Source organism: Delphinus delphis, chromosome 2 (assembly GCF_949987515.2).
Source record: "Delphinus delphis chromosome 2, mDelDel1.2, whole genome shotgun sequence".
Taxonomy (NCBI): Eukaryota; Metazoa; Chordata; class Mammalia; order Artiodactyla; family Delphinidae; genus Delphinus; species Delphinus delphis.
Genome location: NC_082684.1, coordinates 169,787,408 through 169,798,652, shown reverse-complemented (window position 1 = coordinate 169,798,652; position 11,245 = coordinate 169,787,408). Strand labels below are relative to the sequence as shown.

The following is an 11,245-nucleotide window of genomic DNA, read 5'->3' as shown; positions in this document are numbered from 1 at the left end:
GAAAACAACCCATTTATTTTGTTGGCTGTGCCTTGCTTATTTTTCCGCTATTAACATTCTTTTCCTGCCAATGGTCCAAGTACATGTGGGATGTTACTACGTGTCTGATGAAAGGGGAGCTTCATGTGGGTGGGTCTAGGGATGGTCACTATTAGGATGATTCTAAACAATGCCCAAAGGCAACTCTTTGGACGGTTCAAACTACATGACAGTGTCAAGAACAAAGCTCCTAAGGGACTGGGCTCTGATGGCCCCGTAGGGCTCGGATTCCATCAGCATTTCCATTTCTGGGAATGCATTTCCTCCCCTACACGGGGTGTGCCGTGAGAAGCGTGCCCAGAGGAGGGGCTCTTTACACACTGTGCTCCGCCTCTCTCCCGTGGAAGGCTGACTGCCTCTTTCTCGATGTCTTGAAAGGGCTCGAGGGCCCCAGGCCAAGGGGTCTTTGCTTTGCTTGACAGTGAGCATCAGCTGGGGACATGTCAAGTCGGGGGCTACTGTCAGAATGGCCCACGTGTCCATGCCAGAGTCACACTAAGGGGGGCTCTTCCAGCCTTACGGTCCCTCCTGGCCTGACAGCTGAGTCAAAGTCCCCCATTGAGCCCCCCACATGCTTCAGCTTCCAGGACTAGAGTCCCCACCTCCCCTGAAGCAGATGCCAGGGGCTCTTTGAAATTTGCCCTTGGTCTTTGGAATCCTGACTCTGAGGCAACTCCTTGGGTGCGGATCTTGGAGAGGCCACTTCAGAACTGTCCTGGCTGAGGCTCCGATGACAGACTCTGCTTCTGTGTGGTTTGCAAGGTGCCAAAAACATCTCCGGTACTCTGGCAGGCGCGGCCAATGGAAGTCGTGGCCGGGACCCCTCCCACTCCCCACCCCCCACCCCCCTCAGTGGCATCCCAGCCTCCTGCCTCTCTCTCTCCTTCCTGATCTGCCTGACACAGTAGTGAGGACCTGGCAGCCTCAGGATCTGTAGAACCCTGTGTCTGCAGTTCCCAGACAGAGCCTCGGCCTTTGCAAAGATGGCCTGGAGACAGCTGTTCCTGATCTGCTGTCTCTCGGCCGTTGTGCTCCTGTCCAGTGAGTATGCGAGGCCCCAGGATGGCCTTGGTGTTAGGTGAGGCTGCTCAGGTGGCCAGGTAGAGGGTGTACCTTCTGTTCAGAAGGCTGTACCTGGGTGTGTGTGTTTGTGTGTGTCTGTGTGTATAATACAACACAGTACAGAGAAACCAGCACGCCTGGTGGTTTCTTGGGGAAGTTGGCTGTGTGGCTGGTATCTGAGGCATCCAGTCTCCAGGGCAAGTCCAGCCCTGGGAAGGACTGTCCCGGCCTGGCTCAGGGTGAGGGCTCCTGTCGGGGTGCGGCAGCCCTCACGCTGTGCTCTCGTCCCACAGCCCTGCGGGAGGGGACTGCTGTGGCGGTGGGCTCCAGGCAGTTGGCAGGACATGAGGTGCAGGAAGGTGAGTGCCGGGGCCACCCAGGGGGCTCCCGAGGTAGCCCTGGTGAGCATGTGCCGGTTGTGACCGGCTTCTCTCGGGTTTCAGGCGTGGAAGGGAAGATCTTCATGCAGGAATCAGATGCCTTGAATTTCCTCAAGAAGCGAGGCAAGCGGTCCTCCAAATCCCGAGAAGAGGTCAATGGTAAGGATGCCGGTGGCCTGCCTTCTGCTCTTGCCTCGTGTTCCTTCTCTCTCCCACGGTCAGCTGGGCCAGGGACCAAGGGCTCAACCTAGGCCCTCGGGTCTCAGTGACTGCAGCTCTGAATTAGAAGTTACATCACATTCCCTCGATTGTAGGTCACTCTTTGATTGGCTATGCTGCAGGGGTAAGAAACAAAGAGGATAGGGCCACACTGAATGCACTTAAGTGTTGAATTGCATCTCAGTTTCTGAAAGTTAAAAATGTTAACGTCGGGGACGGGCAGCACTTCCCTGGCGGTCCAGCGGTTAGGACTCCCTGCTTCCACTGCAGGGGGCACGGGTTCCATCCCTGGTCGGGGGACTAAGACCCTGCATGCCGTGTAGCGAGGCCAAAAAAAGAAATGTTAAGGGGAAAATCTATGTTCAGTGGAGAGGGGACACAATAGCTCAGTGTGTGCTTTCCGGGTACTCATGGTGCACCCTACGGGCACTGTAAGCAGGGAGGAGGGCACATGGGACCGGGAACTGGAAATGTGGGCTTGGTGACAGATTTGCTGCTAAGTGGCCTTGACCACTTATTCTCCCTGGGCCCGTTTCCTTATTTACAAGCCCCTGAAAGAGTGGTGTTCAGCCAGCAGTGTTTTTTTTTTTTCTAGTTACTTTTTTTAAACATCTTTATTGGAGTATAATTGCCTTACCATGGTGTGTTAGTTTCTGCTTCATAACAAAGTGAATCAGCTACATATACATATATCCCCATTTCTCCTCCCTCTTGTGTCTCCCTCCCACCCTCCCTGTCCCACCCCTCTAGGTGGTCACAAAGCACCGAGCTGATCTCCCTGTGCTACGCGGCTGCTTCCCACTCGCTATCTATTTTACATTTGGTAGTGTATATATGTCCATGCCACTCTCTCACTTCGTCCCACCTTCCCATTCCCCCTCCCCGTGTCCTCAAGTCCATTCTCTACATCTGCCAGCAGTGTTTTTAAAAGTCTTCACTTCCAATGCATTTGGGAGGCTTTTGAGCTCAGAAGTATGTCTCCTTCTCAGCCTGAAGTAGGCCCTGGGATCCCCTGCTTGGCAGAGACCCTCATTTCCATGACCTGCCGACCCTTGAAGGGATTTGAGTTCTCTGTCCTTGAACTAGATTCTTCCAAGGACTCAGGTCTGACAGACTCTGAGTCCAAGGCTAGATTCGTTACTTATGTGTCTGTCTGAATAAACTCTTTGTGCCTCTCAGCACACTCAGCAAGGTAACTTGCTCAGTGAAAATAACAGGACTGTTTTCAAATGATGGGCAAGAAGTGAGATGAAAATGCTTGGAGATGAAATTCCCTTTTTTTTTTTTAAGTGGAGAAGTACAACCACACTGGGAAAATCTCCAGGCCTCGCACAATTTGGGATTTAAAGGTTAGCAAATGTCAAGAAACACTGAAAAGACTGATGGAGTTTGGGCAGTTCTTGACGGAAATGAGAGAAGCAAACTTTTGGCAGACTCCCAGCGGGGAACGTGCAGGAATTTAAGAGGCAAATAGTTTCCATTCTCTAAGTGGATTCAGAACAATGAGATGTATGATTAAGCCAGAGGTCTGTCACCCAGGTTGGAAGCTCGGGGTTTCAGTCGTGGGAACCCAGGACAGCCCGGTGAACACCTAGGATGCACCTGAGTTAATCTATTGTTACCTGGTCAACTCCGGTGATGGGTAGAACAATGCCCAGTTATGTCTGAGGTTCAGTAAAGGCAGGCAACACTTTGATAAACTTGAATCTGGAACCAGAAAACAGGCAATTCCTATCTCTAAGCTTCTGCCAGACTAAAGATGTAAAGGTGTGAGGGCAGAAATGGATGAACCTAGAAACTTATTTGACGTTGGAAAATCTAAAATCTAGAGAGGTTTTTTGAGGGGGCTGCATTAGAGCAGATGAGGGACAGCTGTACCTGCTGGTGAGATGTGACCTGGCAGCTCAGGTAAGGTTCCCTCTGGTAAGCTTCATGTTCAACAGCCAAGGAGTGTTTACGTGTTCTCAGTGGCAGTTTTCAGTTATCACTGGGGGTATTTCTCCAACCAGAGGCGTACCTTCAGCTTTATAATGTGAAACTGGGACTCCTCATAAAAGAGTTTACAGCCAACTTTACTGGAATGCATTGCCTCACAAACTAAGGGATACCTGAGGTTGGTATTTTCATCATCAGGGAGTTTACCTGATCACCCCATATCCTGTACTAGTTATCTACTGCTGTGTAACAAATGAGCCCCAAATTGAGCAGCTTAAAACAACAAACATTTATTGTCCCAGCTTCTGGGGTCTAGGTCCAGCTTAGCTGGTGGCCTCAGGCTCAGGGTCTCTATGGGCTGTAGTCAAGGTATTGGCTGGGGCTGCATTCATTTCAAGGCCTGATTGAGAGAAGATTCGCTTTCAAGCTCACGCACATGGCCGTTGGCAAACCTCAAGTCCTGCGGACTACTGGTCAAGGACACCAGTTCCTGCCATGAGTGGGCCTCTCCACAGGACAGCTTACAACATGGCAGCTGGCTTCCCTCCGAGCAAGAGCAAAAGTGAGAGATAGACAGATAGATAGACAGACCGAGGAACCCAAGATGGAAGCCAGTCTTGTTTGTAACCTAATCTCAGAAGTCATAACCCGTCACTTCTGTCATATTTTGCCCATTAGAAGTGAGCCACTAGGCCAGTCCACACAAGGGGAGAGAATCACCTAAGGGCATGAATATCAGGATCATCTTAGATTCCCTGGACCGCAGCCTTACACCCCGTGGCAATTTCTATCACAGCAGCCATAATGCTGGGTGTAATTTATTTTCATATCTTTCTCCTTAAGTGGATCACAGGCCCCTTAGGCAGAGGGACAGAATCTTTCTTACTTGACCTTTTAATCCCAGTGCTTAGTATATATTCTGGCCATGAGAGGAGCGCAAAGATGCTGAATGGACTTGCAGGTTAATTAATGTGAAATTAAGTTGGATTATTCCCTCATAGAATTCATTTCTATCATCAAATTCCTAGCTTCTAAGAGGACAAGCATGCTTGGATACACCATTCATTTTGCACCTGGAGCTAGATGGCTTCACCTTTTGCGGGTCTGTCCTCTCACTCACAAAACGAGGCAGTTGGGTGGGACACTCCCCCAGGTCCCTCAGGTTTTAAAGTCTGTGTCAGGAGTGAACCATTTCAGTGAAGCCCCACTCTTAGCCCCTCACAAACAGCCCCTTTTGCACCTGATTAAGTTTCTCAGGCAGAATGATTAGTGTCCCCCTAAATGCGTGCGGCTGCCCCTATGCTTGGGGGCAACTCTCACCTCTTCCCCTCCCCCAGCGGAGAACAGGCAGAAGCTGCAGGCGGATGAGCTACGGAAAGAACATTACGAGGAACAAAGGAACGAGTTTGAGAACTTCGTGGAGGAGCAAAACGATGGTAAGAGCTCGTCAGCCAGTGACTTCGGGGAAGTGGACCTCTGCAGGAGAACCATGTGATTTGCCTGTACTTATCCCTAAATTTTAACTAGAGGAGGGAGGTAAGAGGAGGTCTACTTTCAATTCATATCTATGGGAGTCTCGGAAAACAGGGAGAAAGTCACAAAAGTGGCTACAGAACTTGAGAAGAAATGGAAGACAGAACACCACTGGCTTGGAGACTGTGGGGCTGGAGGAGTTTTTGGTTGATCGTATTTTCTCCTCCTACTTGTGTGTTCTGTCTTAGCAGCTGCACTCCTGGCTTAGTTCCCGTTAGAGCTGAATTGGGAGGATTTCAAACTCACTTTCAAGGGCCTTGGATTTCCATCAATGTCATGGCTCTAGGAACTGCCCATCCTGGAAAACCTAGGCCTTCATTTACCTAGTTATTATCATCAGCATCGGGTGACCAGTGGAAGCAAACCAGGACAAGTGAACTCAGATGGCTCTGGTCACGGGAGCTCTGTACCCTCCCCACCTCCAGCGTCAACATCTACAGCCCATGGGGCGGCTCCCCTCACCCAGAGCAAGTTTTTATGGGGTTTGCGTGTTCCCTCACCCAGGGGGCCCCGAGCGTCTAGTTTGCAAAGCCTTGACCTTTGCCTCTGTGTCTCTCACCAGACAGTCAGCACACCTCATCCCCACCCTCTGGCCTTGGGAGACAGGGCTCCAGCCTCCTCCCAGGAATGCTGGTTTCAACCAGGCCTCTGGGTGTGGGGGAGGGTGGAGGGGGAGGGAGGCTCTGCCTTTGAATCCTAGCCTCCCATGGGGGATGGGATTGGACTTGGTATCTATTAAGTGCCCTCAAGGGTCACCTATAGCAAAAAATCCATAGAACAGGGTAATAGGGATCAGACCAGGCAGGCCAATGTGTGTTTTTATTCCTTTTTCGGTCTCTTCCAAAACTTCAAGATTTAAATGCTTCCAAGTAAGTTCCTGGATGCAGGTGAGCTTGGACATAAGACCCCAGTTAAGGTGACCTTTGTTAGAGAAAGTCTGCAATTTCAGTTCCCAAGTTGTCAACCTCTTGCTTGCCTGCTCTGGTGGATTTGGGAGGTAATATGCCCTTAGGGCACCTCTTAGTGGAAAGGACACCATCACCAGGTATCAGGGGGCTGCAGGCCATGCCCATGGCCTTGCGGGTGGCACCTGGCTGAGCCCTGCAGACAGGTGTTGGGCAGGATCCCAGCAAATCAAACATTCTGGGGAAAGCTCAGACTGTAGTAATTCAGAGGCAAATACTCCTGTTAAAGATCTGTTTACCTTGGTGGACAGCTTGGGGAGAAGCATTTAAAAAATGAGGATGTGGCCTCTAAAATTCCTTCAGTGTTTTTTTTTTTTAACTCACAGTATTTTTTTTTTTTTTTTTTTGCGGTACGTGGGCCTCTCACTGTTGTGGCCTCTCCCGTTGCGGAGCACAGGCTCCGGAGGTGCAGGCTCAGCGGCCATGGCTCATGGGCCCAGCCGCTCCGCGGCATGTGGGATCTTCCCAGACCGGGGCACGAACACGCGTCCCCTGTATCGGCAGGCGGACTCTCAACCACTGTGCCACCAGGGAAGCCCCTAACTCACAGTATTAATAGCAGCATTTTATTTTGTGCATTTTGAAATGTTTCAGGTCCAAATCCCTAGCATCTGGATGAAAACCATTCCCTGTTTTCCCTCCCACGATGGATTAGGATGAGGGGTTAGGCACCTGAGGGATGCCAGGTCCTCCACCAAAGCCAGAGGAGACTAAGGTCAGGGGCCTCAGGCCTTGCCCATAGAGGAAGAGGCTGCAGGGCAGGGCACAGGCCTTCGGGGACTGTAGTGACAGCAGCCGTTGTCACTGGTTGAGCACTTGCCCTGCCAGACACTGTACTGAACCACCTAATGCTTACGACCAGCATCTCAGGTCTTACAATTGCCACTTTACAGTTTTAAAAGCTCAGGCTTAGAAAGGATACATGAATAACCAAGGTGACGCAGGTAGTGAAGGATTTAAATGAAGGCGAGTTTGCCAGCAAAGCCCATGTTTTTGTACCGAAGGAAGACCAAATGCGTAGAGGTCTTGGAGAGGTTCTTCAACCCAAGGATGGAGGGAGGGAGGGAGGGAGGGAGGGGGCAACGCAGAGCAGCTCAGCGGGGCCCGTGAGGATGGAGGGAGGGAGGGGGCAACGCAGAGCAGCTCAGCGGGGCCCGTGAGGATGGAGGGAGGGAGGGGGCAACGCAGAGCAGCTCAGCGTGGCCCGTGAGGATGGAGGGAGGGAGGGGGCAACGCAGAGCAGCTCAGCGGGGGTCGCCCCCCCCCACGAGCTTGATGAAAGAAGGAGAGGCAAAGAGGTGCAGGGGGCCCAGCCTGGCCGAGGGTAAACACTGACAAAGGTGAAACTCGCTTCCGCTTCCCCCCTTCCCTTGCCTCTGCCCCGGAACAGACCATGCACAGAGGCCAGGTTGCCGGAAACCTCCACCGTGAGCAGCGCTCAGAGCCCTTCTCTGAGGCGCCCACGTTCCCCGTCGGTCAGGACCCCGGGTTCGGTTAGCTCTCTTGATTGACAACGTCACCTAGTCTCAGAATACTGGAGAGCAGCGGATGATGCTCTCTCCCCGAGGTACTTGCTGCATAAAAGCGAATGCTGAGAGATGCCACGGGGGACGGGAAGGACTTGGGTTTCCAGTGGAGGAATTTTAGGCAGGTGGTCTGAAGGGAGATTTCTGGACACCGGTGACCTTGCTGAGGGCCTGAAAACCCCACCTTAGTCAAAGGCCCCTCTACCAACCCACCCAGGATACTGGCCCTTGTCTGGGGAAGTGGGAGGGGCGTGGTTAGAGTCTCACTCGGCTCTGTCACGGCTCCAGCTTGTAACTCTACTCAAAACCACCAACTTCAAGGCAAAAATAGCTGAGTTCTGCCTCCAAAAGCTCAGGATAAACAGTGTTGAACTCCCACTTCTAAGGCCTACGTGGTAGCAGCCCAGGTCTGCTTCCACCTTCAAAGCCGGAAGCCTGGGTCAGGCTATCCCAGGCTGGCTGCACGACGCCTGGCCACAAGTGGTCCCTACACGAAGGCTACAGTGTCCAGGCCTTGGGTCTTTACCAGCGAGACCTTCCCTTTGTCTAAATGAAATGGTCTAAGAAGAGTTCAGCATGATCTGGGAAGAAAAAATCAACTTTTATGTCAGAATCATGCTCTCAAGATTGGCCAAGGGTAGCTGCTCTACGTGGCCTGAGAAAGGTCTGAATGGCCCAAGGCTAACAGCCTGGGCTGACTCTGAGCTCCAGGTTTCCTCTGAGGAACCAAGTCCCTAAGAGGATTCTCAGCATCCAGGGTAGCGCCAACCCCAAGTTCACATAGAAGGAAACATACCCAGCAGACATGGCTCCTGCACACCCCGTGGTCACAAGGGCCCTTCCTGTTGCGGGCACCTGGCTCTCACAGGTGCTAAGGACCACGGGGACACCCACTTCCTCCATATCCTGAAGCCACCAGGCTGTCCTGTTTGCCCAATGCCACAGAGGATGCGTGTCACTAGCACCAAGGCAGGGTCACAGGCTTTTTGGTGAAGCCCACATTTGAGAAAATAGGCAAGGAAGACATTTTGAGTTTTGAATCCTTGCTATTACCTTCTATTAACTTTCTATCCTCTCAACGTTTTCTCCAAATACTCAAAAAAAAAAAATTGTGGTAAAATATCTAGAACACAAAATTTGCCACCTTACCTATTTTTAAGTGTACAATTCAGTGGCATTTAGTACATCCACAACCATCACCATTATTTATTTCCAAACCCCTTTAATCACCTCAAACTAACTGTGTATCCATTATGCATTAACTCCCCTCTCCCCACAGCCCTGGAAACCTCTAATATATTCTCTGTCCGTACGAATTTGCCTATACTACGTATTTCACAGAAGAGAGATCACATAATATTTGTCCTTTTGTGTCTGGTGTATTTCACTGGGCATGCTTCAAGGCTCATTCATGTTATAGCACATATCAGAATTTCATTCCTTTTTATGGCTGAATAATACATACAGACATATCTATATATTCCTGTCTGTCTGTCTGTCTGTCTATCTATCATCTCACATTTTATCGATTCATCTATTCTTGTTTTAAGAACGGTTGGGTTAATGGTAATTCTGTTTAGCTTTCTGAGGGTGCTTTTTAAACACCGAGAGCCTTGGGATATCTGCTCGCGCTTTAACGCGACAGTGAGTGTACCTAACAGTGAGTGACAGGCAGTCTTGAACTGGCAACAGGAGCCTAATTCTATAGCTTCACAAAGGCGTTATTCAGAAACATGTCTTATCAAAGACAGAAAAATCAGGACTTTCTTACTCATTAAAAACTCCCTTCTGCTCTTTTTAGCCTTTACTATGAAACATTTCAAACACATGGAAAAGTATATAGTATAACAAATTCTCATATAACCATCACCCAGAATCAGGGATTATCAAGATCTTCCTGCACTTGCTTCACCCACCCCTTTCCCCAGTTAGCTTTAAAAACATAACCTTATTTTTAAAGCTAAGAAACAGTAAGAAGGAACACCTTACTCATAAGCCCATCACTCGGAACTGACAATCATTTCCATGAGTTTTTCAACAGTATGGTTTGCAGTCTGTTTTTCTGCTGCTGTGATTTTGGATTCTGTCTTAGTTGGTGTGTCTCTGGGCCAGTTTCTGCACGCGGCTCTTCGCCCTTCGCTGGCTGTACAGGGAAGGAACACTGAACTGAAGGCAGGGCCCCGGTCTCCGCTCTCTTGGCAATCAGCTCTGTGACGCTCACCTATCTGGGCCTGATCTGTATTAAAACGAGGCCTTCAGATTCGGCATCCTCTCAGGCCCTTCCAGCAGGGATTCTGTCTGTCATCCATGCACGCAGGCACAGTGGTTCATGTCACGTGTCACAGGCGGGGGGGGGGGTTTGGGCGGACTCGGTGGCTGCCCCCAGATCAGAGCCCTCCATCCTCACACGACGACTTCATCTCTCGTCCCCAGAACAGGAAGAGAGAAGCCGGGAGGCCATCGAGCAGTGGCGCCAGTGGCACAGTGACGGCCTGTACCCACCCTATCTCTACAACCGCCACCATATCTGACCTCAGCCCGATGCACCCAGAAGACGGCACCTGACAAACGCGCCCACCCTCGGCATTCAGGCACCTCTTTTGCATACAAACAGGCCCCTTCCCAGGGCCTCAGCCTGGGGCCTTCTGTTCTCCTGGATGGAAACGCCCTGGCTTGCGCTTCTGGGCAGGTGAATTTCTGAGGTGAGCCAAGGCCTGTGGGGCATCACCCCTATGGTGGTTTCCCACTGCTTCGCCATGGTTCCCACAGTGAGACTCCTGGCCCATAGAACAATGAAAGAATCACAGTAGAGAGAAAAGACCACGTGTCTGCTTATAGTCTTATGAATAAAAACGCTGAGTCAACACTCTGTACCATCCTCTTGAATCTCACGCTGAGCCGCAACAGCTTGTCCCTCCCAGGTGACACTGGGCCTCTCCCGACTTGGGTGTCGGGAAGCTTGGACTCAGGAGCACTGCTCACTATTTCCGCAGCCTGTCTCAGCAGTCACGTGACTGGAAGGGACCTGCTAATGCAACTGTTTGGGAAAACCATTCTCCAAAGCCCAGGTGCTTCTCATGTCTCAGAAAAAAGTCTTAAGGTTCAACGGTGGTTTCTTAATGGCATCACTCAGAGGCCAGGGTACGAGCAAGGCCGGCGGTAACCAAAACTAGACAGCAGATAAGGTTTAGTTTTAGTATCACCTCCTTTTTCCTCATAGTATTAATTTGCTAGAGCTGCACAGCCAAGTGCCAGAACTGGGAGGCTTAAAACAATGAACATTTATCCTCTCACAGTTCTGGAGATTAGAAGTCTGAAGTCAAGGTGTGGGCAGGGCCACACGCCCTCCTAAGGCTCCGGGTGAGGGTCCTCCCTTGCCTCTTCCAGCTTCCGGGGGCTCAGTTGTTCCCTGGCTTGTGGCAGCGTCACTCCAGTCTCTGTCGTCACTGTCACTTGGCCTTTTCTCCCCATGTCTCCACACACTCTCCCCTCTGTGTTTCTGTGTCTCTTCTTATAAGGACAACAGTCATTGAGTTAAGGGCCCACCCTACCAGCCTCACTAACTTGATTATATCTGCAAAGACCC

General features: G+C 50.9%; 1 protein-coding gene across 2 annotated transcripts; it reads left to right on the top strand.

Annotated features, from left to right (window-relative positions):
* Positions 1-937: 937 nt before the first annotated feature.
* UCMA (upper zone of growth plate and cartilage matrix associated) lies at positions 938-10,525 on the top strand. Of its 2 annotated transcripts, XM_060003781.1 has the most exons (5): positions 938-1,080; positions 1,395-1,460; positions 1,545-1,640; positions 4,973-5,071; positions 10,093-10,525. In XM_060003781.1, the coding sequence occupies exons 1-5, from the start codon at positions 1,023-1,025 to the stop codon at positions 10,188-10,190; spliced, it is 417 nt and encodes a 138-aa protein (XP_059859764.1). In that variant the 5' UTR covers positions 938-1,022; the 3' UTR covers positions 10,191-10,525. The 2 variants fall into 2 exon arrangements, with proteins under 2 accessions (XP_059859764.1, XP_059859765.1); XM_060003782.1 differs by lacking the exon at positions 1,395-1,460.
* Positions 10,526-11,245: the final 720 nt, after the last annotated feature.

Excerpts from the sequence above, each read along its gene's own strand:
- UCMA (XM_060003781.1), top strand. The coding sequence starts at position 1,023 with ATGGCCTGGAGACAGCTGTTCCTGATCTGCTGTCTCTCGGCCGTTGTG. Across the intron at positions 1,461-1,544 it reads AGGACATGAGGTGCAGGAAG|GCGTGGAAGGGAAGATCTTC; the intron begins GTGAGTGCCGGG and ends CTCGGGTTTCAG. Across the intron at positions 5,072-10,092 it reads CGTGGAGGAGCAAAACGATG|AACAGGAAGAGAGAAGCCGG; the intron begins GTAAGAGCTCGT and ends TCTCGTCCCCAG.